This window comes from Python bivittatus, unplaced genomic scaffold (genome assembly GCF_059951505.1).
Source record: "Python bivittatus isolate LINGU-HERP-01145 unplaced genomic scaffold, Pbiv_v1 ctg000330_np1212, whole genome shotgun sequence".
NCBI lineage: Eukaryota > Metazoa > Chordata > Lepidosauria > Squamata > Pythonidae > Python > Python bivittatus.
Window position 1 is genome coordinate 62,633,279 of NW_028277058.1, and position 27,225 is coordinate 62,660,503.

Genomic DNA, 27,225 nt, shown 5'->3' on the forward strand with positions numbered 1-27,225 from the left:
CTGCAGGTGCCTGAAGGTGGGTGCTCCGCTGCTTCCCCCGAGGATGCTGTTGCCAGAAGAAGCCAGGACCCCCCCCAGCTGCCCCCCCACCACACGGCCTCAATTATTCATGTGCTGCCTTTCTCTGGGATATACGAGACGCACAGCCCTCCCTGCACCCAGTTCAGAGCGTGTGCAGAGCGACTCTGGTTACAAGCACGAGCCTATCCTCCCCCCCGCCCCAGTGACCCCTCTGCTCCCCTGCAGGCACCAAGCATCCAACCAAGGGGGGGAGCAGAGGGGTGCCGGATCCGGCCCCAGCAAAGGCATCACTGCTCCCCACCCAGGGCTGCGTCTCCCCTCCAGGGGGCTGGGCTGTGAAGACTGGGGGGGCTCCTCACTGGGGGAGGCTTCATTGTGGGAGGGGGACAGGACTTCTCCGCAGGACCCGAAGCAGGGCTGGGGGGCAGCTGCAGAAGACCTCGTCCAGCTCCCCTCACAACGACCTTTCCTCCTCCTCCTCCGTCACAAGCCCAGGGATTTCCTGCTGCAAGCTTGGCCGGGGGTGGGGGCTGGGGGCGCATGTGCTTCTGCTTGGAAAAGAGAGGATGGAAAGGAAAACAGGGAGAGGAGGTTGCAAGGCAACTGCAGAAAACTTTATTTGGCTTTCCAGCAACTAACAGGAAGGAGCAGCGCGGGGCTGGGACCCCGATATTCCCTGCGGACTCCTGCGGAGGGTCCCATGGGGGCGGTGCCCGGCCTTCATTTCAACTAGGAGCTTCCCCCACCCTGCCCCCAAGATGCTTCTCTGCCAAGGCGCGCAGCAGGCTGCAGACGGCTCCCTCGTGCTCCGTCTCCCCCTCTCGCTGGAAGACCCCGGCCAGCTCTCTCAGGCGCTGCTCCAGCCGCTTCTGCTCCATAGGGTGGTCCCCTGGGATGTCACAGCAGGCCTGGTAGGCCCTCAGGGCCTCCAGCCTCTGCCCCTTCTTGTGGAGGAGGAACTCCCCCCATTGCAGATAGAAGGCCTGCTGGCACCTCCTGCTGGCCGTTGGCAGCTGCTCCATCACGCCCAGGTAGACCTCTTCCTCGTAACGCGGGGTCCTCTCTCCGTACAATTTCGCCAGCTTCAGCCGGGCATATATGGATTGAGGATTGGCTACCAGAGACCGTCTGAAGCTCTCAATGGCATCCTCCACGATTTGGGCTCTCTCTTCTCTTGATGCTTGATCTAAGAGCTCCATGTAATAGATCCCAAGGTCATAGTGGAGGAGATGGTGGTCATGGTGGAGGGCGATGGTCTTCAAGGTGGAAATGGCGCGGAACAACGAGCAGGGCCTATAAACCTTGGTGGCAGCCCTCAGGAGTTCTGGGTTGAGACTGTTCTGGACCACTTCGTCCGCAAGGCTCACTGCTCTTCCATGGTCTTCCTTAAGAATGTTCGCCAAATATATTTTGGCTTCATAATTTTCCGGCTGGCTACGGATCAGCCCTTCCAGCAACCTCTGGCCCTCCTTTTTCACCTTTTCATCCCAAGAGTGGGTCCAGGAAGCGAAGGTGGAGAAGGCGAGGCCCTCCTGCAGCTCCTCGCTCGACTCCTGCAGCTCGAGGGCCTTCTGGAAGCACCGCTTGGCCAGCTCGCCATTCCGGAAGCCCATGGCCAAGAGGGACCAGCCCTTCTGGGCGTAGATCTCTGGGATTGGGGCCGAGTAGGGGTCGGGGCTGGACAGATCCCGGCAGATCTCTCGGATCTGGCCCAGGTAGAGCTCCACCCTGTTGTAATCGGTCAACTGGTAGTAGATCCAGGCGTAGTTCCCGTAGGTCACCAGGACCTGGCGGGAGAAGGTGCCCGGATGGTCCCTCTGCAAGGCCTCCTTTGCCTCCCGCAGGATGGCCAGGGCCTCTCTGGAACTTCCCTCCAGATGGCACAGATAGGCCTTCAGGGCGAGGTAGGTGGCCTGGTTACGGGACGGGCCGTGCTCCAGGCGGAGAGCCAGGGTCCCAAGGGTGTGCCTGACATCCACCTTGTCCTTGATCTCGAAGTCCCAGGTGAAGTGGCACTGCAGGCGCCGGAGTTTCTCCTTCAGGGGTCTGCTGTTGGGGGGGGGCGGGGAGGGGGGAGGGGAAGACAGAGCAGAGGAGCCGAAGGTAAGTGGCAAACGGCATCTGACCTTGTGGGGTTCACACAATACATTGACCATCACGGAGCTGTTCAGGCCAGCGGGAGGATGTGAATACGGCCAACTCTGGCTATTCGTGCCACCATGCAGACCCCGGGGACCGCAACCTTCGGGAGTCCACCTGGAAGGCAGATTCCAAGGAAGGGATCCCATTCCAGCCCCAGCTCTGCGTGAGGAGCTGCACCGCACAGGGGGCCTCTGCTCCCCGCTCTTGAAACCTCTGGGCAGCTTTCTTGCCCCCTTCGCCCTTCTGGAAACGCCCCTCCGGCTGCCTTCGCCTGTCCCTGCCCCCCCATTCCTGGGGTGCCAACATCTGCACCCTGCGACCCTCCCAAAGAAACCATGCTTGGCACCTGGTGGGGACAGCACCACCAAGTTTGCCGCTGACCTGGCTCTGCCTCCCCTGCGAACACCCAGGGGCTCCAAAAAGGGACGCCGTTCTGCCCCCGGGGAGGAATAGGTCTCCCATGAAGCCAGGAGGGGGCAGATGGCGGGAAGGGAGGGGCACTTTTGAAGCTGAACGTATGTGACTGAGGACTGCTCTAAAGTTAGAGGAAATCTCCCTTGTCCTGGCCACTTGGGGGGGCGTGCCTCTGCCGGAGGGGGCTCTGTGGGGGCGCAAAGGCTGCCCGGGCCATGGGGAACCGGCCACTCAGCCGGAGTGGGCAGCCTGGGCGGTGGGAGGAAGCAGGAGGGCTGCTGGAGACTCTGGGGGCCTCTGGGGTGGGGGGTTGCGGCGCAGGAGGGGTCCTGCCTTGGCCTGGCCCGGAGCCTCGCGGGGACCACCCCTGCAATGCCCCTTCAGGGGCCCAGGGGCCCGGTCCGGCTCCTTTGGGGTTGGAAAGCGCTTCCGAGCCAGGGTGCGCCTCACGGCCGTGCCCCGGAGCCCCTCTCAAAGGCAGGGCCACGGGATCCCGTTCCGGCAGCAGGACTACACGGAGGGGGGGGACCTCAGGGAGCTCATGGGGGGGAGAGGCCGGGGGGCAGCGACAGCCTCCGCCGCCCCCTTTTGCAGGGAAGAGACGTCCCGCGGAATTCAGCGGGGCCCTCGCCCCTCAGGGCCCCTCCCTCCCTCCCCCCGCTCCAAGGGGGCTCCGCTCTCGCCCCCTCCCCGCCAACCTCATCCTGCCGCTCAGCCGCGCTCCCGTCGCCTCTCCCGGTTCGTGCGCAATGAGCGGGGCTGGACGGGCGCCGCGGCAGCTCCGTTTCCCCAGTCCCGCCGGGGAAATGGAAACTGAAACTGAAAGCGGGTAGGCATCGCCGAGACCGCCTCCATGTGTGGGGTGTTTGCGACGCCTCTCCGGTCGGTCGTCTGACTGCAGTTACTAGATGAGCGATTCGCTCGCGGGGACTGCGCCACGCGCAGCGGATCGGAGGAAATCCCTGGGCTTGTGACGGAGGAGGAAAGTGCAGCTGAGCGCCTGGGGACTGCCCCAGATGCCGCGTATGCGTGCGGGTGGGGGCAGATAGCCCATGCCTGGGAGGGAGGGTTTGCCCCCCGCTCGCTTCCGCCCCAGGGGAGCGGCGCGCTGCAGAAGTCGCCTTGGGCCGGCGAGGTCTTCTGCAGCTGCCCCCCAGCCCTGCTTCGGGTCCTGCGGAGAAGTCCTGCCCCCACCAGTGTGGAGCCCCCCCCCGTCTTCACAGCCCAGCCCCCTGGGTGGGGAGCAGCGATGCCTTTGCTGGGGCCGGATCCGGATCCCGATCCCCTCTGCCCCCCCTCCCCATCGGTTGGACGCTTGGCTCCTGCAGGGGAGCAGAGGGGTCACCGAAGCAGTGGGGAGGGGGGCAGGGTGTGTGTGAAAGGCTCAGGCTTGTAACCGGAGTTGCTGCCTCCCTTTTCTTTCCTTCCTCCCTCCCCGCCTAGCTTTCTCTCCCACTGTTGCATTCCCTGCAGATCTGACAAGCGTTCCTCTTCCTCCTCTTCCTCCAAGTACTTAGGGGCACTCATGGAGGCCACTTCTTGGGGTCTCTCACTGCCCATGCTTTGTGAGCGAGCCCGCCCGCGAGGGATGCTCGTGAAGGACCTTCCTGTCAGCAGCTTCAGCAGCTTCGCGGACCCAGCCTGTCTGCTCAGGTGTCCAGCTTCACCGGGGCAAAGGCTGGCTGCAAGTTACAGACCCCCCTCCCCACTTTAGCTTGCAGGGATGGGGGGGGGCTCCTGGCAACTCCCCTTTCGGCTGAAATTCATGGAGATTGGTCACAGATATTGGTCTCCGCGATTGGCACCTGGTGAACCTTGTCTCAGTGGGGAAGCTAAGCAGGGTCCCCTTGATGATTATTCAGATGGGAGATCGCCAGAGGATCCCAAAACTTTGGGTAGGACCGGGAAGTTAAGAGTGTCTGGAAGAAATCACCCTGTGCAGTCCCTGATGGCAAGTGCACAGATGTGCCTGGGATCACCATGGGCTAAGCTGAACTGAAAAGAGGCTCACTTTTCAGGGGTATTTGTTCTGGGCAAGACTTTAAACCAGAGGGGTGGAATTTTTTCCCTCACAACCTTCTCTGGCTCACCCATTTTGACTTCCCTCCCCCAGGGACACTCCTGCAAGGGATCCCACTGGATCCCGGCTTTCTTTAGCCAAACCAACACCTTTATTGGACGTCCTGTCGGTGTGGAAGAGAGCCTCATCCAGATTTACCATTTACTACTTTTTTCTTTTCTTCAAACACGTTTATTCCATTTCATAAAAGATTCTTTGTTCGGGGTTAGGGAAAAGTTTCAGAAAATCCAGAGTGAGTTCTCTTTCAAGGCCACATCACTGGCGCTCCAACACCCTCTTTTCTGCCAGCAGAGTGGGGCTGGGAGGGCCCCCCACGAGCTTCTGCCCCACAGCCCCCTGCAAGAAGCAATACCTTTGGGCTGCCTGGTCTTGCCTCAAACTCTCTCCCCACATTTCTGGTGGAGGTAAAAATCCCTATATTTCTCCTTATACATCTGGCGGGGCTGGGCTAATGTTTCCCAAATAAACACAGGCTAGCTTCTTTCGATGGGGGACACCCCCCCCAACTGGGAACCCTCCGGGGCGTTGGACGACAATCGGCAGAACCCTCAGCCAACATGGCTCACAGCTGGGGAGTCCTGGAGGTGCCTTCCTCACATCTGGAGGAGCCCATGTTGGAGAAGCCGTAGCAGGGACGTTCCTGCCCAGCAAAATGGCCAGATTGTTTGAAAGCAGGATCCAGGGGTTGCCAGCAAGGAGGGCCCAGGGGCCCCTCCAGATAGCTCTGGATGAAAGACGATGCCGGGAGCATGGCCCAACTTGATACGGAGCATTGCTCTGCAGTCAGAGGAGGGTGAGTTTTTTTCCATCCATCTCATTCCCGGAAGGTGGAGGGAGACCACCGAGAAAAGGTGTGTGTGTGAGTGATTTGAGCCTGAAGGCCTAGGAAGGAAAGGGATATTGATAGAGAATTGAGTATATCTCTGACCCATAACCCAGCTGGGCTGTGACAAGCAAAACAAATCAGGCCGTTTATCCCATGATTTGGTTTTGCGTCACTAATTGTGGTTCTTCATTCAAACTTTCTGTTCATTTTGGAACGTTTGGTGGAACTCATTTCCAACTCTTCTCCTCATTCCTGAGGACCAGGGCCCAGCTTCTCAGGCGTGGCCGGGGGCAGCTTCTGCCCTTGCCTGGCACCTCTGTGGAAACCCCCAACTGCCTTCGAGAGAAAGTACACCGAGGGAGCTGTGTGTGTGAACTTGTACGTCGTGTTTTGCTTGGCTGGAGAAGCTGCCTCCAGAAGAGCCTCCAAGGGCCACGGCTGTCGGTGAGTGGCGTGAGGACTCAGCGGGATAGCTCTCCGGAGACAGTCCGGTTCAGAGGGTGCCGTGGATGATGGGCGGGCAGGCCTCTGGGAGGATGCAGTGTGCCTCGTGTTCCACCATGCCCGCTGGGCACTGGCACCCTGGCACACAGGGCTTAAAGCAATGGGACTCCAGCACACCCAGTGGCACAGCGTGGTTAAAGCAGGTCTTGGGGCAGGGGGGCCCACACTCATCGAACACGTAGCCCCGGTCTTGGGGGCAGCCCACAGCTATGGAGAAACAGAGAGGCATGGCATTAGTAGCAGGAAGGATGGAGGGTCCAGATGGGGTGGGACTGTACCACTCCAGAGAGAGGCAGGGGGTGCCATATACCACATGAAGGATGGAGGATTGAGGTAAGGCACAGGGTGGCATTTTGGCTTGGTTAACAAAGACCAGGCAAGATTCCTCTAGGAGAGGGAGGGAGGGAGGGAGAAAAAGGAAGAAAGGAAGGAAGAAAGAGAGAAAAGAAAGAAAAAGAAAGAAAGAAAGAAAGAAAGAAAGAAAGAAAGAAAGAGGGAAGGAAGGAAGGAAGGAAGGAAGGAAGGAAGGAAGGAAGGAAGGAAGGAAGGAAGGAAGGAAGGAAGGAAGGAAGGAAGGAAAAATGGAGGGGGAGAGGGAGGGAAAGAAGGAAGGAGAAAGAAAGACACGAGAGGGATGGATGGAAGGGAGGAGAGAGAAGGAAGGCTTAGCTGTGCTGTGGATCACCCCCTCCCCCAAACTAATCCATCCATTCTGCTCTCCGTCACCAATCCTTTTCCCAATATAATGGGAATGTCTTTGCGACTTATCAGGTTGCCTCTGGATCCCTTCCCTCTGGGAATTTCGGCCTCCTCTGAACCACCGGGCAAGGCTCTGCCTGGCGAACCATTTCAACCAGGAGCAATCGTGTTTTGTTGGACTCTCTGAACATCATGCCCATATGGCACCAGCGGGTGTGGCATGAGAGCAGATTCTGCCCAAGTGTCATGCCAAGCTGAGAGCGGCCCTGTTCACACAACATGCTTAACCTGTTAACCAAGATAAGCATTTTTCCCCTGGGCTTCCATGGAGGGGTGGTAGCCAAAAAGCCAAGATGGCAGGCACAATCAGCAAATACATAAAAGGCCTTCAAGGGCACCGTGGTGGCCAGCATCGTGACTTTTCTGCCACCCCCTCTAGAGGCTCCTAATTGCGGGAGGGGAGCGGCACAATCAATTGAACAATAAACCAGCCCACCCATCCAGAGAGCAAATGGATTTGCCCTTCCCACCCCAGCACCCAAATCTCCCTCCAGTCAACTGTGCCTCCTCTCCTCCTCTCGGCCCCGCTGGATCTCCCGGGGTCCCACCCCATATTCCTTTGGCTCCGAGCACTGTCTTCCCCAGAGCCAAGCAGGAGGAGTGCCCCGTGCCCAGCTGCCCACGTCCTCACCGCAGAGGGTAGGCGAGCGCCACTGGAGCGTCAAGCCAGCATGGCGGCACTGGCTGGCATAGGCCTCCAAGAGCTCGCAGAGGCACTCGTCCCCGCTGGCGGCCCCACAGGCGCAGAGGTCGTAGACGCAGGAGGCGAAGAAGGGCTCCGGGGGCACGGCGGCATGGCAGCGGTCGAAGGGGGGCAACTTCAGCACCTTGCATCGGGCGTTGGCCTCTTTGCGGGAGCGGTACCCGGATTCCTTGCAGGGATCGGCGTCCAGCCCGTCGGCGCAGCGGCCAGACCCCGTAGCGTTGGCCCCGACCACCTGGGACAAAGCAACACACGCTCTGCAAAAGGCCCTCCCTCTGCGGGTTGTGCGAAGGGAGACGCTGCCTGGCAAGGGATGGACGCCCGGAGGACAAGGGCCGCTCGAGGTGAACGGTGGGGCTTAGCGTGGTTTGTGAATCGGGGTGGGTTGCCAGAAAGAGGAAAACGCAGAAGCGTTTCCGCTTTGTCTCCCGCTATTAATCTTGAGCTGGAACCAACATAATGAGTCTCTCAGGGCACAGTCAGTCTTGAAACTCATCATTGTCTAGATCGGCGTTTCTCAACCTCGGGAACTTTAAGACATGTGGACTTCAACTCCCAGAATTCCCATGCTGGCTGGGGAATTCTGGGAGTTGAAGTCCACACATCTTAAAGTTCCTGAGGTTGAGAAACACTACTCTAGCCCATACAGAAACATATGACTCTCTTCTCACTTTTAGACTACAAAAACATTTCAACGATTGGTGAGGGTTGCATTAACCTCACATTGATATGACATGGATCTCATTTTTTTCTCTGTTCGTTTCTTTTTCTTCTTTGTGTTCAGTTTACCTTAATCACTCTAATATAGGTGGCTTTTTTTAGTCTACAACGTCTGAGGTATCTGTTTTTCATTCTTCTAGTCCGTCCGTCCATCCATCCATCCATCCACCCATCCATCCATCTATCTATCATCTATCTATCTATCTAAATACACACACACATTGTTTGAGTCAGGCCTTAGAAATCCAATAATTAAATAAATAAATAAATGCATGGGTGCACCCTCTTTCTCCTATAAATATAAAAATTTAAATATAAAAAGCATCTTAGTGCCTATGCTTCCTTTCTGTATTCCTGATTCTCTTCCTCCCTTCTTCCCTTGGCTGGTTTCTTCCTGGTTTTAATGCACAAATTCTTCAGTCCTCTGGGGCCAAAAACGGCGTCCACAGCTCCCTTGGTGGGAGGTGGCCGTGGCTCCTGGTCTTCGGTGTCCCCCCTCCCCTCCTCCTCCTCCTCCTCCGACGTACCTTCCAGCTGTTGCCAAAGGCTGCTTCCGACAGGCTCAGGTGCCCCGACCGCATGCGCAGATCATCCTGGGGGTAGCTGTTGAAGTTGCCACAAAGTCCGCACAGGCGCCCTTTGTACGTGCCGGGCACGCTGACTTCCAGGTGGGAGCGCCCGTTCCAGAGCACCTGCAGAGAAGGGGAGGCAGAAGTGGTCTTCAACACCTGGAGCGTGGGGGGTGGGTTTACTCGCTGTTGTCCCGCAGGGCAGGACCAGAACCAGGGGAGCCAAGAACGAGGAAAGAGTTTCAGGCTTGACGTTCCTGGCCGCGTGAGCTGTGCGCTGGTGGAACGGGCTGCCACGTGATGTGGTGAGTTCTCCTCACTAGTCTTCAAACAGAAGATGACACTCTGGTGGATCCTGCCCAGGGGTTGGACTAAATGGCCTCTGAGGAATCTTCCCGTTCTGTGATTCTCCATCAATATGGTTACGGTTAGATCTGATACCCCCCCACCCACCCCGATTTCTACTTCCTTTCCAACTCTCTCCCACAGATGAACCTACCGTGAAACAAAGCAAAGCAAAGCCTTGGACAGTGAAATGTGGGTGCCCCTGGGGGGGGAGCGGAGGAGCCCAGGACGGGAATGGTCCTGGGGGGTCCCTTGGAAGCCTTTCGCTGAATTTCCCAGCGGACTGAGCCCCCACTTGCTGCCACCAGTCTCCTGGCAGGAGCCCCCCGAGGCCGCTGCTTGTTGAGGCGGGGGCACCTCCTCCCTGGGTACCTGGACGCCAAGGTCGGTGTTCAGCAGCAGGGCGCTGCCCTTTCGCTCCACGGAGAGGTGGGGCTCCTTCAGGAAGGGGAGGGTCACCGTCTGGGAGTCCACCTGGAGACCGAGAGGAGCGTCACCATCGGGGCCGGATCCGGCCTGCCGCCCTCTTGTGGAACAGCCCCCCGGCCCATCGCTCTCCTCACCATGACCACGTGGTCCTGCAACAGCTGCACTGCGGTGTCCCCAATCAGCACAGCCACCTCCTTCGTCCAGGACACGCCTGGACGGCCGCGGTCCTCGTTGGTCACATGGATGCTGCGGGGGGGGGGATAATTCCAGAGTGACTTTGGGCACCGCGTCTAGGAAAGGCCATCATTTGCCCTCCTTGTGAGTCAGATGGTATCCAAACATCTTGGCGCATTGCACAGTGGCCCACTTATTTTTATTGGTTACTTCTTTATGTTTAGATTGATATCCCGTCTCTCCTTCAAGAGCACCCTCCTCTCCTATTTTTCCCTGCCACAACAACCTTGCAAGGTAGGCTGGGCTGAGAGAAGACTGGTCCCATGTCGCCCCAGGAACTTCTGTGGCTAAGGGGGGACTTGAACCCGGATCTCCCCATTCCTGGTCCAACCCAACCCTGCTGGTTGAGCGAAGCAAACTTCCTGCTCTTTCGCCCTCCACCCCTTCTTGCCATTTTGAAAATTGAGAGTGGAGGGCGCATCCATGCGCATGGCTCCTGGGACTGTCCTCTCCTTTTGGCTGCAGACAGAAGCCAGGAGCCGCTTTGTTCTCTCTGCACCTGCCCAGGAGCTAAATGGGGAGAACGCGGAGAACCCCAGCCTGCGACGGCCAGACGTCTCTGAGCAGGCTGGCGGACGCTTAACGGCAGAACTTCTGCTAAGTCGTTCAATGCAGAAGAGCTGAGATGCTGTCAGGAAAGAATTCCCACAACTGCTGAGGTGGTTGGAGGAGAGCCGTGTTAGGCTTTGGGGCCCAAAAATCAGGATTCTGTCAGCACCTCATTAAAAGGCATCCGCTTCCGTGAGCTGCAGGTCGCTTCTCCAGAAGCACGGAGTGGTTTTGCTGATGCTTTTTAACAAAATCCGTGGCTCAGAAAAGGTGCTCCAGAGTCCGGATGTTTAGCCACAGCATGAGAATCCTGCCTTGATTTGGTTTGGCAGAAGAGGGGGCAGAGACCCCCCCCCATCCTCTTATTCTAGCCTGTAACCAATCAAGAGTATTGCTGGAATCCCTGCTGTGCGGGGTTTGCGGCTGGCCTACCTTGAAGGGCTGATGTTTGGCAGAAAGAACAAGCTCGTTCTCCCCCCACCCCTGGGGGAGCAACCTGGGCTTGGCACCGAAGAGGAGGGGGCTCACCTGAAGTCCCCCCCCTTGCAATCCTGGGCCAGGACATACGTGCAGCCTCCCTGGAAGTGGACCATTTTGCCATCGAAAGTCTGGTAATGGGGGTCACCGAAGGCCACGCAGGTGGCGGGATGCGGGACACAGCGGGGGCAGCACACGCCGGGGATGAGGGCCGGAGACTCATCCTGCCAGCAAAGAGTGGGCCGGGAGGATCACTGCTCCCTTTCCTCCCCCTCCCCAAACTGACCTCTCCCTGCTCCAGAGAGCCCCCCTCCCGATGATCCTCTGGCAGGGGAGCCGAGTGGCAACCCCCCACCTGGACTGGACGGAGCCCCACTTTGGGACTGGCTCTGAACCCCCAGCCCTCTCCCTCCAACTCACGGCGGCGCAGGCGGAGGGGGGGCAGCGCTCGCGGCGACAGTGCACCTGGCCGGACACACAGGCGCAGGTGGTGCATTCGTCCACCTGCCAGCGCTGCTCGGACCGGAACCCCTGGCCCATCTGGGAGCAGCCCCTGCCGGGATCTGGACAAAGAGACGGACAGGGAGGGACGGGTGGGGGGGGGGAGAAGGTGACCTTCCTTGCAAACATGCCGTTTCTGGTGGCCTCAAAGATACAGCAGCTGGATTCCCACCCGCAGCTCACCCTGGAGAGGTTCCCTGCCTGAATCCATTCACTTAGCTCAAAGTTCAAATGTGTTGGCTGAGCCCAGCAAATCAGCATTTTTTTTCCTTTTGGCAAAAGGAAGATTGGGGAGCTCTTAGCAGAAGACCCCCCGCCCAGGACGTGAACTGGCCCCAGACTCCATCCAGCCTTCCAGTAAAAAGGGCCCAAATTGGGTGGCTGAAATTTGGCAGCAAAGTGGCCTCTGGCAGTTCAGGATCCCAGTTAGCTGCAAAATGCATGGGAGAAAAGGCTGGAAAGGAGCGGGAGGTGAGCCCCTTCCGTTCCCACCTTAGCTGCCCCCTAAGGGTGTCAGTCAGCTGGGTGGGTCAAAAGAGTTAAGATGCTGGCCCCAACCCCCTGATCCAAGCTCTGCCCCACTTCACAGGTTGCCCATTTCTTGCTGGGCATGCTTTATTTTCTTACCTTGGCATTCTGCGCAGCACTGCCCTGGCACCCGCACCTCCACCAGGCCGTCCTGGCACAACAAGGGCAAACATTCCTGGATGTGGCATTCAATGTGTCCCAGCTGAACACCAAACAAGGGAGCCGAAATTAGATCCCAAAGTTGTGGGTCTGAGACACCCACCTCCAAACCGCGTTGCCACCCAACACACATTCTTCAGGAAGTTGCTTTCCCTTCTAAACATCTCTGGGTGGTACTAATGATGAAACAGCCGCCTCATAAAAATGCCAGCTATTAAAGGCACACAGAAGTGCAATTCTAAGCCATGACTATTGTCCAAACCGCAGTCTGTGTTCTTGCAGGTAAGGTGGCTGGCCCTGGGTTCAAACCTCCATCATTCCTTTGCCATCCTACAAGTGACCAGTGTTCACCTTCAATCTTCTTTTCGGCAAAACGGCAGAAATAAAAACTAGTACGGGGGTATCAACGTGGACTAGAAACGTGCAGAACTGAGAAATACTGCCAATATCCTTGGCAAGCCTTGGCTTCCAACTCATCATCGAACAGAATAGGCAGGGTTTGGGTTGAAAGGTCTGCTAGTTCTTACGTTGCACGAGCAGGACACACAGCCGTCCGCACTGTCCTTCCAGGTCTCCCCGTCGGACACGCGCCGTCCGTCACCCTCGATCACGCATTCTGCAAAAAGGAGGAATCAAACAGTCAATGTTCCCTAGTTCAAAGGAGGAAACATCTACTCAAGCAGGTCCAGCTGGGTGGCAGCATCTGGCCCACCTTGATTAAGTTCTAGTGCAATCAAGGTTCAGCAACGCGGGGCTCATTTTTGGAAAGGGGACCCCTAGGACGTCTCAGGGCTGTGGGCTAGACCAGGAGACTACGTCCTAGAGGGAGGCCCATGAAAATCACTTCTGCGTCATGTTCCCAAACTGCACGAACCTGTCCATGGCCTAACAATGAGCTGAACTTAAAGGAGACCTTCTTGGACCATGGTTGTATATCTGTTTAGGCCAGTGTTTCTCAACCTCAGCTGCTGTAAGATGGGTGGACTTCAACTCCCAGAATTCCCCAGCCAGCATGGCTGGCTGGGGAATTCTGGGAGTTGAAGTCCACCCATCTTACAGTGGCCGAAGTTGAGAAACACTGGTTTAGGCTTACCAGCTGGTAATTTTTACAATATGTATTTACGAATCAAACTCAGTGGGTTGGCTGTTGATGTTGGCTTCTGGTCTAGACCAGAAGTTGACTCTGAAGAACGCTGGCTGGAGAATTCTGGCCGATGAAGTCCACCCATCTTATAGTTGCCAAGGTTGAAAAAAGACTGCTTTGGACCTTGCAGTTGGATACCAGGTGAGCCTGGTCCACAGGAAAGGGGGGGGGACATAAACGGGAGAGGTATGACACCATCACAGATGGGACAGCAGGAACCCGGTGGGGTGAAGCGCTCGGCGATGGGGCAGCTGAGCGGCGGGCATCCACGGTGCACACACACCCAGGTCAGATCCTAGATGGAAATAAGGCAATATCAGGACTGGCACGTACTGAAGGCAAGCTTGGGGGTCCACTGACCAACTGGAAGGCTTAGGGGGGCCACCAGTCTGGGGGCAAAGGAAGATTGTGATGGTCTGCGGTCAAGAAGAATGGAAAAGGAGCAAATCCGAGACACCGACTCCACCACTGCCATGCCACCAACAGTGTGGGTTAGCACCCTCTGCCCCCCCAGGCCCTTCCCTGGGCCCCTGTCTCTGTCCCCTGGTGCCTCGGGCTCCCTCGTTCAATTCACGTTCTAAATGTGAACTGAACTGGTCTGAGATCCTGGTTTCATTGTCTTCTCTTTATTCTTATGTTTTACCCTTAGCACTTTCACAGCTGTGGTGGCTGCCGTGCGGGTTGGGTGGAGGAAAAGCCAAGATAGAAATTAAATGCATAGATAGGTGAAGAGACGTGGGGCAGCTCTGATGCCCGGGGTGGTTTCGCAACCGGGGCAAATGCCCCCGTGCGGAGGCAGAGAGATGTCTTGGGGTGTCTGCAGAGGGCAGGGAGCCCGCCTTTGCACAGACCGAGGCTATGAAAACGGCAGGGCTTCTCTGCTCCTGGCATCCTTGGACGTGCCAACCTGGAGGGAGACCTCTGGGCAGGTCAACACGGGGGGCTGGTTGGATGGTGCCAAGGATGAGTGGTCCTGCTCCATCTCTCCCGATTTGGTAATGTGGAAGGAGCAGGTTGGAAAACGGCTTCTCCTCTCCTCCCCGGGGGACCGAGCCCTGCTCCTCCCTCCCCCTTTGCTCCGGCGTCAGTCAGCGCTGGAGCCTCACCTGGCACATACAGGTGTAACAGGGCGCCTTGGTGGCCTGGACCTCGTTGCCCACCAGGTCGGAGGTGCAGTTGCTGAGGGCTTCTTCAGAAGGAGAGGCAGCAGGAAGGGAAGACGGGAAGGGGAAGGGGAAGGGGAAGGGGAAGGGGAAGGGGAAGGGAAGACGGGAAGGGGAAGGGGAAGGAAGAGAACAGAAAGAAAACGGTGCAATTTCACAAAAGCGCCTGATCCTGTGGATGCTTCAGCCTGTGGCTGCCTTCCCTCTGGTGCTCCCAGTAAACAAGGGGGGGGGGATTAGACTAGGCCCCCCATCCATCAGGGCTCTTCTTTTTATAGGTCCCTGAGGATCGGGGGCAGTTTGCTAGGCCTAAACGTGAGCAGGGAAGACTTGCATACGAGTTTTCCTCCTGCAGACAAATCTTCCTCCACCTGCTCCCTTTCAGAGGATGTGCTGGACTACAGTACCCATCATTCATGGCCACGAGGGGTGAGGCTGCTGGGAAGCTAGTCCAAGACACCTGGGAGTGTTCTGGTCAGGAGCGGCTGCTTTCCAAGCTTCGTGGCTTTCCTTAAAGTGGGGATCGAACATCACCCCTCGAACAGTCTTCCTGGGGGAGCTGATCTCCTGAACGCCCAGATGTTCTCTCTTGCCCCAACCCCACTCCTGCTCAGGGGGAGGGAGGGAGGGGGGAGACTCACGCGCACAGGTCGGGCAGCAGCCGCCAGGCCCCGGGGGCTGGACCTGGTCCTGGGAGCAGTCCAGCAGGCTCGGGCACAGTTTGCGATGGCACTGCAGGCGCCGGTGGCCGTCGGACGTGAGCTGGGAAGGGGAGCAGAAGCGGCGGGTCACGTGCTCTGTCATGCAGCTCGACACCAGGAGCAGGGAGCGTGCGACGCATGCTCAGGGGCTGCTGCAGGGAGGCCCCGAAGTCAAAGATGCAATCCTGCCCGCCCCCCCCCGCCAACCCCGGCCTTATTTCCAGGTTCTGTGCTCCCTGCTCTGCTCCCTTCCTGCCCCTGGGCTGGTCCCACCAAGTCTGCATCCTCACCTTTTGCAGGTACGTATGAAAAAGGGTGGGGGGGAGAGGGGAGGGGAGGGGAGGCCCCCACCCTGATCCTCAATGCCACCACCCTCTTTGGGACAAGTGGACCTGCCCCGCTCTTGGTGGGAAGGAGAGGCAATCCAGCGCAGAGGGAAGCGCGTCCTCAGCAGGACCTCTCCAAGGTGAAACACCAAGCGGGTCACTGTGAACACGAGAAGCCGCCCTCCCCGGGTGCCTCTCACGGTCTCCAAAGAACAGGGGGTGCAGCTGGAGGAATGTGGGTCCCGTGAAGGGATCTCTGCGTTACCCGTTTCCACACAAGGCACGATGTTCCCCAATGGGAAAAGGGTGCCAACCCTCCTTCCATCTCTCCCCCGCTAGGAGAACCGGGGGGCCACACTTGAGACCACCCTCAGGGGGCAGCCAAGTGTTCAAAGACTCCCCTGTACGCTTGGCTGCCATCTGCTGGCGGCCTGGAGGTGGCAGCGCAGATCTGGTCGCTTTAACTCCAGGGCCCGGGACTGCTGGCCTGATCGGGCAAGGCTGCCTTTATTCAGTTGCCCGGGTGCCCTCCTGAATATGTGGCATCTTGGCCCCCAGAGCTGGTGGGCTGGCGAGTGATCCTCTGCCCTCCAGTGGAGAAAGCCTGAGCACAGCCGCTCTGTCCGGCTCCCAGAGACGGACGGGGTCAGCGGATGCTAGGACTCGGGGGTCGCCCTGTCCTCCAGTGTTTGCTGGAAATGCCTAAGTGGGGGGTGCCAAATATGGGGACGGTGCCTGGTCTGTGAAGGACAGCAATCTGCCAGGACCGAAGGAACCTTTCCCTCCCAATTCCTCGAGGGAGGACCTACCTGACAGGTGCAGATTTCACAGGGGTCTTCTCCAGGCTGGAAACTCTCGCCGGGCCTGTACCCGTGGCCCTTGTAACTGCAGTCTGGGAAAAGAAAGGAGACGAATTGTAGTGGGTGGAAGGAAGAACCTCGAGGAACAGGAGGAAGAGCTGCAACCCAGGCAATGGTCAGATAAAAGAAACCTGAGTCCGAAGAACTGTAGCCCGAGAAAGTGTCTCCAGCAAGACCCTCCCTAGTTCTCACAAAGATACAGGGAGAGAGGGGGGAAGCACATTCAGATTTGCAGGATTCTCTTACTGCAACCTTATAATAAAAGCAGTATCAGCTTGCATGACTTTGGTTTCCTAGCCTGGTCTACCTCGAAGGGCTGATAAGAATAGGGTTCAGGATTCCTGTTCTGGGCAGGGGTTTGTGCCACAAATCCTCCAAGGTTCCTTCTAGCCTGATGATTCTATGATTCTAACATGGAACCCTTAGGGGGCAACACTAGGTAAGCAGGGCTGGATGGGAGACCACGAGGAAATCCCACTTAGGGCTTTAGCAGAAACTCCAAAGCTCGAAAGAGAGTAAGGAATGGAAGAAAGCAACGGAGATCATTCCAGAATGAGGATCAGGGAGAAATGGCAGGAGGAAGGGGAAGGGAGAGCAGAGGCCCCGGCTTCCCCCCCACCCCCTTGAGATGGGCCAGCCCAGGAATCTGGGCTCCCAGCACTCCCTGGTAGAGTCTGGGTTCCCCCAATACATGCGCTTGATTGCTGAATTTATTTATTTTATAGGAATTTATTTTATAGGACTCTGTGCAGCGTGCAACATCAAATGACCACATGATAGGAATAGTGGTAGTAGTAACAGCAACACAGCTACATCCAGAAGAGTCTCACAAACCACAAAGAACCAACCCCCCCCCAGCCATCCTACATCAAATGTAAGGCAGGCGACCTCAGTGAGAAGCAGCTTGAAATAAAAAACAGCCATTAAATGAGTCAACCCATTTTGTGAACTTGCACCACACCCTGAATCGTAAACTCACCAAATGGGCTGGGTTTGCATGTGCTGAAGGTACAAAAATAATTTTAAAAAACCTGACCAAAACTGAAACGAACCCATCTTAACTGGCTGGGCAGCCAGAAAGGGGGTTGTATGAAGACAGCCCCCCGCTGCAATGCAATCCTTATCTCTAAATCTGGTTAAAAATCCATGGTTGCTCCATTCACACGAAACGCTAAGTCCAAACAAGGAAACCACCTCGGTTGGCTTTAATAGGCTGGCCTGGTTCACGTAACGGCCTAAGACAAGGGTTGGGTTCCCACAACACTCTGAACCGCAACTTCTCCACATCCATTTTAGCCTCAGGCAGGGTGCTGGGTGAACCCCTGCCAAGTTTTCGGAGCGACACGGGAGGAAGTTAGAAATGTTAGGAGGAAGAAGGCCCCCATGTTTCATCTGGAATCGGACAGCGTGGGAAGGGGTCCAAAGGGACCCAAAGTCCTACAAGCAACTTCCTTTGGTCAAACAGGTTCAGCAGGTCTCCGGAATAACCGAAAACCTGCAGAACGCATGGCCCCATGGCACAAAGGCTAGGGCTGCCATCACGAAGAGCCGAGCTGGGGAACGCCTCCCTCCTCTCCCCCCAGGGCCCCCTGCCCAGCTCCTGCTGGGCCCCTCCTCACCCAGGCTGTACCTGCACACACCGGGCAGCACTCCCCCGGCACTTCCAGCTGAGCAGGGCAGGAGTTCACACAGATGACCTGGGTGCAAGTAACGACGCCGTCTGCGCACAGGCAGGCCTGGCAGGGCTCCGAGGGAGAAAACCAGCTGGTGCCATCAGCCTGCTCCTGGTCCTCGTGCACACAACCTGCGGAAGGCGGGGGCAGAGAGGCATCAGGTCTGCCGGTGCGGGGAAGACAGCCCTTGCTCTTTGGGAGCTCTGCTGGCGCAAGGCAGGGGGTGGCATTTCTTGGGCCAGGTCTAAATCCACTGGGGGGGGGCATTTTCTGCCCACTACAACAGTGGGAGGGGGTTGATCTGTTTGGGGCCAGACTTTAAGGACGTTTCAAAGTGCAATGAGGACTAGAAACTAAGCCTGGGAAGATGCTGAATGGCAAGCCTTGGGAAGGAAGAGACAGGACAAGATGGCTCCTTTCAAGGCCATGAGGATGTTCCAGAGAAGACGGTCCAGGCCCAGTCTTCCTCATTCCGAAGTGCCAGGGTGCCCGCAGGGCGCGGTCAAAGTAGACAAGAGGGGAGTCACAACACAACTGAAGCTCTGACTGCTTTTGATGTGTGTTCAGATAAAAGCAGGCGGAGTGTCAATCACACTGCTGCAGCCACCATCTTGACTTTTTTGACCACACCCTGTAGCCACCTGGCAGAACTTGGCAGATTCTGAATGAAGCTTAGAGCTTCCTTGGAGGAAGAGCAGCTGGACTGAGAAGAGCTGTTTTCAAGGGGAGGCAAAACAGGCTTCTCTTGGGGACGCTTCAATTTGGATTCCTGCTATTCTGTGCAAGGGTTGGACTGGATGGCCTCGGGGTCCCTTCAGCCTTAGAGCTCTATGAGCATCTGTTCCCTTTTTTCTGAGGATGCCTGAGGAGGACCCCCCCTGCCCCCCCACCCCTGCCTGCATCAGGGCCTGGGACGGTCTTAATCCCACCCCTCGGCTAAGTCAGACAGGAGCGCTGTCCACGTGACGATGCTCCCTGGCGTGGCCTCCGAGTTCCTCTTAGGCATCGTGGCACCTTTGCAGCGGGGGCAGCAGATGCCAGGCTCTGTCACCGGGTGGGAACACGTGGCAGGAGGACAGGCGATCACCTCGCAGCGGACGTTCCCCTCCTGCAACACGGAGAGGCGGCAAGAGCATCAGTGCCCCCCACCCCTCTCTCACTCCCTCATTGAGGAGGGCTGGCACAGTCCATGTTCTGCCATCCTGAATGGCTACCCAGCCCGGAGGCCTGGATTTATGCCCGTGACACGTGGGGTGACCATGGCTGGCCTCCCAGGGAAGCCGTGCCAGCGGGCAGAGGGGGACTCACCTGGCAGATGCACCGGAGGCATGACTCGGGCTGGAAGCCCTGCCCGTGGGCATAGCGCTCCCCTTCAAAGAGGCAGTCGTGGCACAGGGGGCAGCAGGGGCCCGGAGCCGGGTGGGAACAGAGCGCAGCTTCGCAGGGCACCGGCTCACAAGAGGCTTCCCCGCCAGGCTGCCCAAGAGGGAGAGAAGAGGGGGACGGGATGCAATGGGGCTGCGTCAGCCAGGAGAAGGGACCTCGCGCCAGAGGAGGACTAGCCAGAGGCCTTCTTGCCTCCAGGAGGCGAGGGCCAGTGGAACAGAAGAGTCCCCAGCAACGGTGTCTGCGCCGTGTGGTCAAAAAAGTCAAGATGGCGACCATGACTGTTAAAAACTGGTGGGCATTGGGTCACCCATCATGGCCACTATCCTAATGTTTTTGACTGCGCCCAGTGGACCCCCCTGGTCCCAAGGCTCGATCAGGCTAAGATCGGGTCCCCCCAATCCAGCACGCAGCCCCCCTCCCCAGGTGGGGAGCACACAAAGATGGTGCTGCCCCCCAGTCCTCATTCGTGCTCTGCTTTCCAGCACTGACCTCAACCGTGCCTTTCCCTGGTTTAACTGATGGCCCAGGGAATGGTTGCCAGCTGCTGGCTTCCCGCTGCCCTCTGAACCCTCTGCTGCCCCCCCCCATTATAGCCTAGGTCACGGGGGGGGGAAGATCCACCCCTTCACTCACGCAGCCCTCCTTTCCCACCGCCCCAAATGTTCCTGCCTTGCCTTCCTTGCTCTCTTGGCCCTGAGAAGCCGTGCAAAGGGTTTCCTCCGCGTACAGCCCCCTCCACCCAAAAAGTTTGCACTGAGGACTGGAGATGGCGAAGAGCCTGGTCTTTGGATGGCACCAAGAGCAACTCCAGGGGTTTAAGATGGCAGCCACCACCACATGACCCAAATCACCCTTTTGACTTCTGCACCCCCACGGGGTAGGGCTTTGAGGGCTATGGGCATCTTGATGTTTTTGACCCCCCTGGGGCAAGGCGGGGTCCAGCTAGGAAATCATGGGGCACGGCCGCGAGGACCTTACCCCACAGGAGCACTGCTGGCAAGGGTCCAGAGGCGAGAGCCACCGAGCGCCTTCGGGATACTCCCGGCCTGCCTGCTGGCACCCTGGGGGCAGGAGGAAAGCGGGTGAGGCTCCCAAGGGCCCAGACTTCGGGGCACAGGTCACTCTCCCAGCCCAGCCCAGCCCAGCCCAGCCCAGCCCAGCCCAGCCCAGCCCAGCCCAGCCCAGCCCCCTTCCTTCCTAGCCCCAGGCAATACGCAGACCGTCTGGCTCCATAACGGGCTTCCTGGGATTGGCCTGCAGGCGACATCTCAGCCAACCTGTTCTTACCTGGGCACCGAGGGCAGCACTGGCCAGGCCTGCGGCTGGGACTGGCACATGGTGCCGGAGGACACCCCACGGGGGCACAGAGCACGTTGCCCCGGAGGCAGCTGCAGCGCTGGCAGGGGTCGGAGGGTGGTGTGAAGGCTTGTCGGTTGGCGTATTTCTGGCCCTCGTAAAGGCAGCCGTCACAGAGGGGGCAGCAGGCGTCCCCGGATGGGGGCACGGGGTGGGTGCACTGCTGCGGGCAAGGCTTTGGCTGGCATGTCACCGTTTCAGCCTGGGGAGGGAGAGGGCAAGGTGAGGAGGTGGCAAGGGAGAGGCCCAAGGCTGCTGGGCTGCCCCCCCAGGGAGCGCTCTTGGGGGTTGGGGTCTGGCCTCAGCCTGGAGCGTGGCCCCCTTGGCCGGCCAGAGTCCAAAGGAGCAGCAGCTCCAGATCCCAGCAGGAGCCACGTCTGCGGAGGGGTGCAAAAGGAGCCCACTCTTGCACTCTGCTCCTTCCCCACCTGCTGAGGCTGGGAGTCTCCTGTCCTTCCCGGATGGGAAACACCCCCAAATCTTACTGCCGCTCCTAAATAACTTAGGAGTTCCCGAAAAGCCATAAAAAGACCCTGCCCCAGCCCGTTCCAGACACCGTTTTCTCCTCTCTACATCCCCCTTGCCCCACAGATCCAGTCACCAAAAGGCTACCTGCTGGCGAGGAAGCCCCAGATGTGGTTTCCTGCAGACCTCCCTCCCACATCGGATGGCACCGCGACACTTTTCCCCAAGCCTCATGCCCAAAGGGGCCCTTAAACCTGCAAGCGGTTGATGCAGCCCTTTCAGATCCGGCTCCTCCGACTTGCACCCCTGCAAGGAAGGCCAAGGGAGAACGGAGTGCCAGGAACCCGGAAAGCCCTTGGTCGGTCTGGTGCTCACTCACCAGGCAAGTACACTTGTGGCACGCATCGTGGGGTGAAGTGAAGACCTCCCCACTCTTGTAGAGCTGCCCATGGTACCGGCAGGAGCCCGTGCATTTGGGGCAGCACTGGCCGGGTGGCGTGACGGGCTCCTGGCAGGGCGTAGGGGGGCACGGTGTGGGAGAGCACTTAACAGTGCCACGCTGTGGACAGAGCAAGACAAGGCCCCTATTATTGCTGACTCACAAATGTTTCCCCAAGAGTGGGCTGCACCCCCCAAGGGCAGGGTTCTGCTTCCTAAGTGCCCAGTTCAGTTTGCACAACTCCCCAAAGCAGGTCGCCGAATAAACCCATTTTCATGGCTGGCACACTGCTAAACCAACAAACATTATAATAATGACTTTAGTGCCAAATATGTACCTGGATCTGTGCCATTTTAGACAAGCATGCCTGCAAAGTTAAATAGCTACGCCCTGCTTGCAAAAAGACTGGTGGGGGGAGTTGGGGCAGAGAAGAAAAGCGTTCCAGGAAGGCTTCACTGTCAACCATATTTAGGACAGAGATTAGCAATGTGGTGTCCTGGGCACCAAGTACACAATGCCTCTAAAAGGTCCCCCTGCTTCCCAGGAAAAAAAAATAATGAAAAAATAGGGTTGTAGTCTCATAAGGCTGCCAGAATGCAAGATGTTTTGACATTCTTGCGGGAAACTTGTGAAATTTTGTGGGTGGAATCGGCTGGAAATCTGATAAGATGTTGCATCGTTCACATAAACCCTGGCTACGTTGGTTGCAAATTGAGAGTAATTCCGTTGCTGGCATTCTTGTAACCCCATTCCTATCATAAATCTTGTTAAAGAGAACTCTGTGAGATTCTGGCTTGGAAAATAATCACTTCTGATTGCAGGGCAGCTGCTAAGGCCGCGTTCCTCAACCTTGGCCGCTTGAAGACGTGTGGACTTCAACTCCCAGAATTCTGGGAATCCCATGCTGGCTGGGGAATTCTGGGAGTTGAAGTCCACACGTCTTCAAGCGGCCAAGGTTGAGAAAAACTGCATTAAGGAGTCGGATAGCGGTCTGGATTCTTCCTTTGGGTGCCTTTCAGCCACGCTTGGAAGCCGGAGCATGTAAGGAAGCACTGAGTTTAAGGCAGGGCTTGAGCCAGGAAGGCCCCGATCCAGGTCACCACTCCACAGGGTGATCTTTGGCTTCACATCCCTCAGCCCAACGCCTTGTGCAGAATTGCTGCTGGGCTAAACTTGGGGGACACCCTTGCACGTGACACCCCAAGGGCGGGGGATGATCGAGGCCATTGAGAAACCATCAGATCACGCGGAGGCGTTGCCGGTGTGAGAGCAGGGGAAGCGCTCCCCTGGGGCTGCTGCGGGGGGAAGGGGGGCACAGATGTTCCTTACCAGGCACATGCAGCGGCTGCAGGGATCCTGGGGGTCGGGAAAGCGCTCCCCCTCCTTACAGTCCCGCCCGTGAAAGCTGCAGGCGTCGCAGATGGGGCAGCCACAGGGGTCGCGGGAGGGGTGGGGGCAGAGGGGCGGGGGGCACAGCCGGGGCCGGCAGGAGACGTTGCCTCTCTGGGAAGAGGAAGGAAGAGATGGAAAAAAGAAAAACCTGAGTGGGGGAGGTTTGGGGAGGGGGCTCTTACTTCGGGATGCCCCCCAAGGAGCAGGGACAGCGTGGTCAGCCCATTTCAGGGAAGGAAGGGTGGGGATTATAGCAAGGGGTTCAGCCGGGCAAAGCCCACCTCCCTACATCTGTTTCAGGGTCCGACTGGGCCATCCATCCCCGTCTTAAAAACCCTGGAAAAATAGCGAGTGGGGCCAACTTTGAGGAGAGGGAGATACAGAGCCCTCCTCCTCCGGCTTCCTCCCTTGACTGGGGGGGAAACATCCCCCTACATCAGTGTTTCTCAACCTCGGCCACTGGCTGAGGATGGCTGGGGAATTCTGGGAATTGAAGTCCACCCATCTTAAAGTGGCCGAGGTTGAGAAACACTGCCCTACATTAATCCCTGAAACTCAGCCAATGGTCCCAGGGCGCCGTGGGTCTCTCGGCAGATTGTGGCTTGCCCACTATGGTGACACTCGGAGGGTCCTGCCCCCTTGCAATGCTCACAGCTGCCTCCAGAGGCTTCCTCCACGGAGAGGGGCTGGGCCCTCGCCCCCTTCCTCCCCTCTGGACAAGCTGGGGGAAAGGAGCTCCAAGATCCCGGGGGCTCCAGGGAGGAGCACAAATTACCCCCCAGCTGCCCGGCTGAGAGAAGGCGCCTGGGGCAGGATCCCCACCACTGGGATGGGACCTAGTTGGTTCTGCCCTCCTGAATCCCCAGAATGCCCTGTGTTGCCCAGCTCTTTACGCAGCCTTCCCAACCCACTGGCCTGCAGAGGGGCTGGCCACCACACCCATGCTCCCCAGCTGGCGCCCAAGGGCCCTGCTGGTTGCACGAGGAGTGTTGCAGCCGCAGGGTTGCAGAAGGCCCAGGAGCACTTAACACTTACACCCCCCTCAGCATTTGGTGTCTGGCTTTAACAAAGCAACCCTTTTCAAAGCCTCCACGCAAAGGCTGTTTCCTCTCTCCCCCCTCTGGTCCTTCTCTCATTTTTCCAGCATGCTGTCATGGGGCTCAGATGCTTGCTGGGGTTTCTACCTGCTTGGATGGTGCACCCACAGGAGATCCACAGTGCCCTTGGCTAGGCTACCCTTTTTGGGGGCCTGTTCCGAGGCTCGGGATGCCAACATGAAGCCGGACAGGAGAAGCTAGCTCCCCCAGTCTGGCACCGCCTTCAGAAATCCCCCTTAGCCCTGGGCTTCCCCCCACTGAGAAATGCGCCAACCCAGCCAGGCTGCTTTGCTCCCCCACCTTCAGTCCCAGGAACCCAGCCCTCTGCCCACACTACTGACCTGGCATTGGCAATCCTCGCAGGGCTGGTTGTGGGAAGCAAAGCTCTCTCCATCCCCGTAGTCCTGACCCTGGAACCTGCACCCTGGAGGGGAGAAAAGAGGCCACTCGGAGCGGAGCAAAGGAACCCCTTCCGGCCCTTTAAGACACCGCTTGCGAGTTCCCCTCTTGTCCCTTCCTGCTGCTTCAGTTCAGAAAAATGGATTTGATGCAGGGCTTGTTGGTGGGAGCGCGGGTAAAAGATTGCACGTGTTTTTGCCCCCTCAAAACTCCAGGTAAATAGAAGGTCAGCAGACTGGGGAGAAGGAGTTAGCACAGGGTTTCTCAAACCTGGCGACTTTAAGATGTGTGGACTTCAACTCCCAGAATTCCCCAGCCAGTTCTGGGAGTTGAAGTCCACACATCTTAAAGTTGCCAAGGTTGAGAAACTGTGGTCTAGTGGTCAACCCTCCTGCCACGAGCAGGGGGTTGGATTAGATCCTCTGAGGTCCCTTCCAGGTCTATGATTCAACGGAGAAAATGGATTTAACCAGTAGCTAGGAGACACGATGTCAAGGTCCTCAACAAGAGCTTTCTTCTGCTTTGCCCCCACCAAACCTCTCTTCCTGCAGTCCAGCCTGGAATCCGCGAATTCCAGGAACAAGATCTGAGCTCTGATTAGATTATTAGCTTATTAGCCAAAAGATCGAGGCTACCGCCTTGAAGAATTCCAGCAAGTGTCCTGCTTTCAAAGCTATATATAGGCAATACAGGGAGGCCAAGCTCTTGCCACTTGCTCTGCTTTTTTTGATGCCGGGGCTGGAAGTGTGGCACCTGCTCCTGACCCCAGTGAGGCCAAATGGGCAAAACAGGGGTCAGGATGGTCCTCATCCCCCTACCCACTGAGGCCTCTGGTTGGCAGCTGGCCTGTGGGGTGAAGGTGGGGGAAAGCAGGAAAAGGTGCTGGGTCCTTTCTGGAAGAAGCCCCCCGTCTACATTGGGGCCTCCTTCCACCTGTCCCCTCCCTGCTGCCCCCGAGATCAAAGCCCTGAAGATGAAGGAGAGCATCTCCTGAAATCACTCACCCTGGCACAGGGGGCAGGCGCATGGGCCGGGCACAGGATGGGCACAGCTGGCTGGCGTGCAGAGCTTCTTCATGCAATGGAGTGAGCCCGCCTGCGGGAAGAGGAGGAGGAGGAAGAGGAAGAGGACGCTTTGCTTGAGCTGCCACAAAGCAGGTTGCCATTTCTCTCGCTGCATCCTTCTGCGCTCCAGTGCCTTTCAGAGGTACTGGACTCCAACTCCTATAATCCTCAGCCAAGATATTACAAAATTCTCTTGTACCAAATCAGGTCACTGACTGAGTGATTGCTGTTTGTCCCAGATGTCGTTGATAGAGCAAATACAGGATGGGGGGGGGCTCTCCAAATGATCCTAAATTGGGGTGGAACTCTAGAGACAGGAGTGCAAAGACTTTGGATTTTGAACTGACTTGGGTGGCATCATTTAGCCTCGTCTCAAAAATCCACATGCCCAAAGCCGCCTGGTCCAATGCCCCCCCTGCCCAATGTATTATTCTAAGGGTAGCTGGACTAAAAGAATACATTTGTAGGCTTATTTTCAAACCATGCATTAGGGAAGGCTGCGTGCAAAATGATCTGTTAGGGAATGTTGTGAAGAATGAAACAATGCCAAGTTCCCAGTCTGCAACAGACAGAGGGTTCCAGACTGTCCGGCCACGTGTGTGGACACCAGATTCCAGCCATTTGTGCGACAGCAACTGAAAGTATCTTCAGTGCACCCCGGGCAGCATTCACTGTTCAAAGCCTGTCTTCCTTGTGCTTACTTTGGCATGACGATGGTTGGCACATGCCAGAAATCAAAGCATGGAAGTGACTTGAGATTTCCAAGAAATATGTTTCCCGAGCAAGTTTTCGTCCATATCAGGGGTGTCTGTGGCAGTCAAAAATTCAGAATAATGGTTGTGACTGTGTAATGGAAGCCTTCTCCCTTGTTTACATTAGTGTTTTTCAAGCTTGGCAACTTTAAAATGTACAGACTTCAACTCCCAGAATTCCCCAGCCAGCTTTGCTGGCTGGGGAATTCTGGGAGTTGAAGTCCGCACATCTTAAAAGTTGCCAAGCTTGAAAAATACTGGTTTACATGCATGTATAAAAGGGGCCAGGATTTGATCACAAGGTCATCTTGATTTTTTTGACTCCCCCAGACATCCATATCCAAGGTCATTCAGAGAGAACGTCCCCCACTCCAGCCCCATAACCGGAACTTTCCCTCTCTTTGCCCCGCTGCCCACCTGCTCAGGTGATCGCCACACTCACCTGACAGGTGCACTGAGAACAGAGAGGGTCTTCCGGATCGGGAATGGCCTGGCCATTGGCAACAATGACCCCGTTAAGGGCGCAGTCTGTCTGGCGAGAGGAAGAGAAGCAGGTGGAGGCTGACCAGAACCCTGGGCTTGGCTGTGGCTGGTGCCAGGGGGCATTGCTCCTGGCACATCTTGGAACTTGATAAGAGGAATCGTTTAGGCCAGGGGAGACAGAGCAAGCCCTGCCTGGACAGGAGATGGTTGGGTAAAGCTTGGCAGGATCTCCAGCGTGAGAGGAAGGGAGGCGCTGCCCATTTTCCCGTTAGGATTCAGGGCTCTGGTGGCATCTTTTCTGCCTAACAGATTTTATTCAAAGGCGTCAGCTTTCGTGAGCTACCGCTCGCTTCATCAGATGCCCAGAGTAGCCTTAGCTTCATCAGATGTTTTTGCCACTCCGGGCATCTGACGAAGCAAGCCGTGGCTCACGAAAGCTTTGAATAAAATTTACATCTGGAGAAGCGAGCGGCAGCTGATGAAAGTTTGTGCCTTTTCATAAAATTGGCCTTTGCTTTTGTATTTCAGTGGCTGCACATCGCCCCGACCTCGTATGTGGACT

At 57.3% G+C, this 27,225-nt stretch overlaps 2 protein-coding genes across 5 annotated transcripts in view; both read right to left on the reverse strand.

Annotated features, from left to right (window-relative positions):
• Positions 1-619: 619 nt before the first annotated feature.
• LOC103066016 (interferon-induced protein with tetratricopeptide repeats 5-like) lies at positions 620-3,421 on the reverse strand. Of its 2 annotated transcripts, none has more exons than XM_088141476.1 (2): positions 3,276-3,421; positions 620-2,067 (listed from the first exon to the last, which is right to left on the reverse strand). In XM_088141476.1, exons 1-2 carry the CDS (start codon positions 3,278-3,280, stop codon positions 747-749), a joined length of 1,326 nt encoding a protein of 441 aa, XP_087997602.1. In that variant the 5' UTR covers positions 3,281-3,421; the 3' UTR covers positions 620-746. The 2 variants fall into 2 exon arrangements, with proteins under 2 accessions (XP_087997602.1, XP_007442168.2); XM_007442106.4 differs by having other exon boundaries at positions 620-2,070.
• Positions 3,422-5,923: 2,502 nt separating this feature from the next.
• The window catches only part of KCP (kielin cysteine rich BMP regulator), a 61,081-nt gene continuing 39,779 nt past the window's right edge, over positions 5,924-27,225 (reverse strand). The window contains exons 28-50 of one of the 3 annotated variants that reach the window (XM_088141475.1): positions 26,623-26,708; positions 25,369-25,459; positions 24,307-24,389; positions 22,806-22,979; positions 21,417-21,596; positions 20,504-20,774; positions 20,195-20,277; positions 19,136-19,303; positions 18,842-18,935; positions 17,785-17,958; positions 16,104-16,186; positions 14,909-15,029; positions 14,211-14,290; positions 13,300-13,399; positions 12,488-12,576; positions 11,901-12,003; positions 11,193-11,335; positions 10,824-10,996; positions 9,647-9,758; positions 9,456-9,557; positions 8,697-8,861; positions 7,378-7,684; positions 5,924-6,194 (exon numbers count right to left, since the gene is read on the reverse strand). In XM_088141475.1, coding sequence (XP_087997601.1) covers positions 5,977-6,194; positions 7,378-7,684; positions 8,697-8,861; positions 9,456-9,557; positions 9,647-9,758; positions 10,824-10,996; positions 11,193-11,335; positions 11,901-12,003; positions 12,488-12,576; positions 13,300-13,399; positions 14,211-14,290; positions 14,909-15,029; positions 16,104-16,186; positions 17,785-17,958; positions 18,842-18,935; positions 19,136-19,303; positions 20,195-20,277; positions 20,504-20,774; positions 21,417-21,596; positions 22,806-22,979; positions 24,307-24,389; positions 25,369-25,459; positions 26,623-26,708 — 3,200 coding nt within the window. In that variant the 3' untranslated portion in view covers positions 5,924-5,976. Of the gene's footprint in view, positions 6,195-7,377; positions 7,685-8,696; positions 8,862-9,455; positions 9,558-9,646; positions 9,759-10,823; positions 10,997-11,192; positions 11,336-11,900; positions 12,004-12,487; positions 12,577-13,299; positions 13,400-14,210; positions 14,294-14,908; positions 15,030-16,103; positions 16,187-17,784; positions 17,959-18,841; positions 18,936-19,135; positions 19,304-20,194; positions 20,278-20,503; positions 20,775-21,416; positions 21,597-22,805; positions 22,980-24,306; positions 24,390-25,368; positions 25,460-26,622; positions 26,709-27,225 lie in introns of those variants that run through there. The other 2 variants (XM_088141474.1, XR_015796306.1) reach the window with 2 other exon arrangements.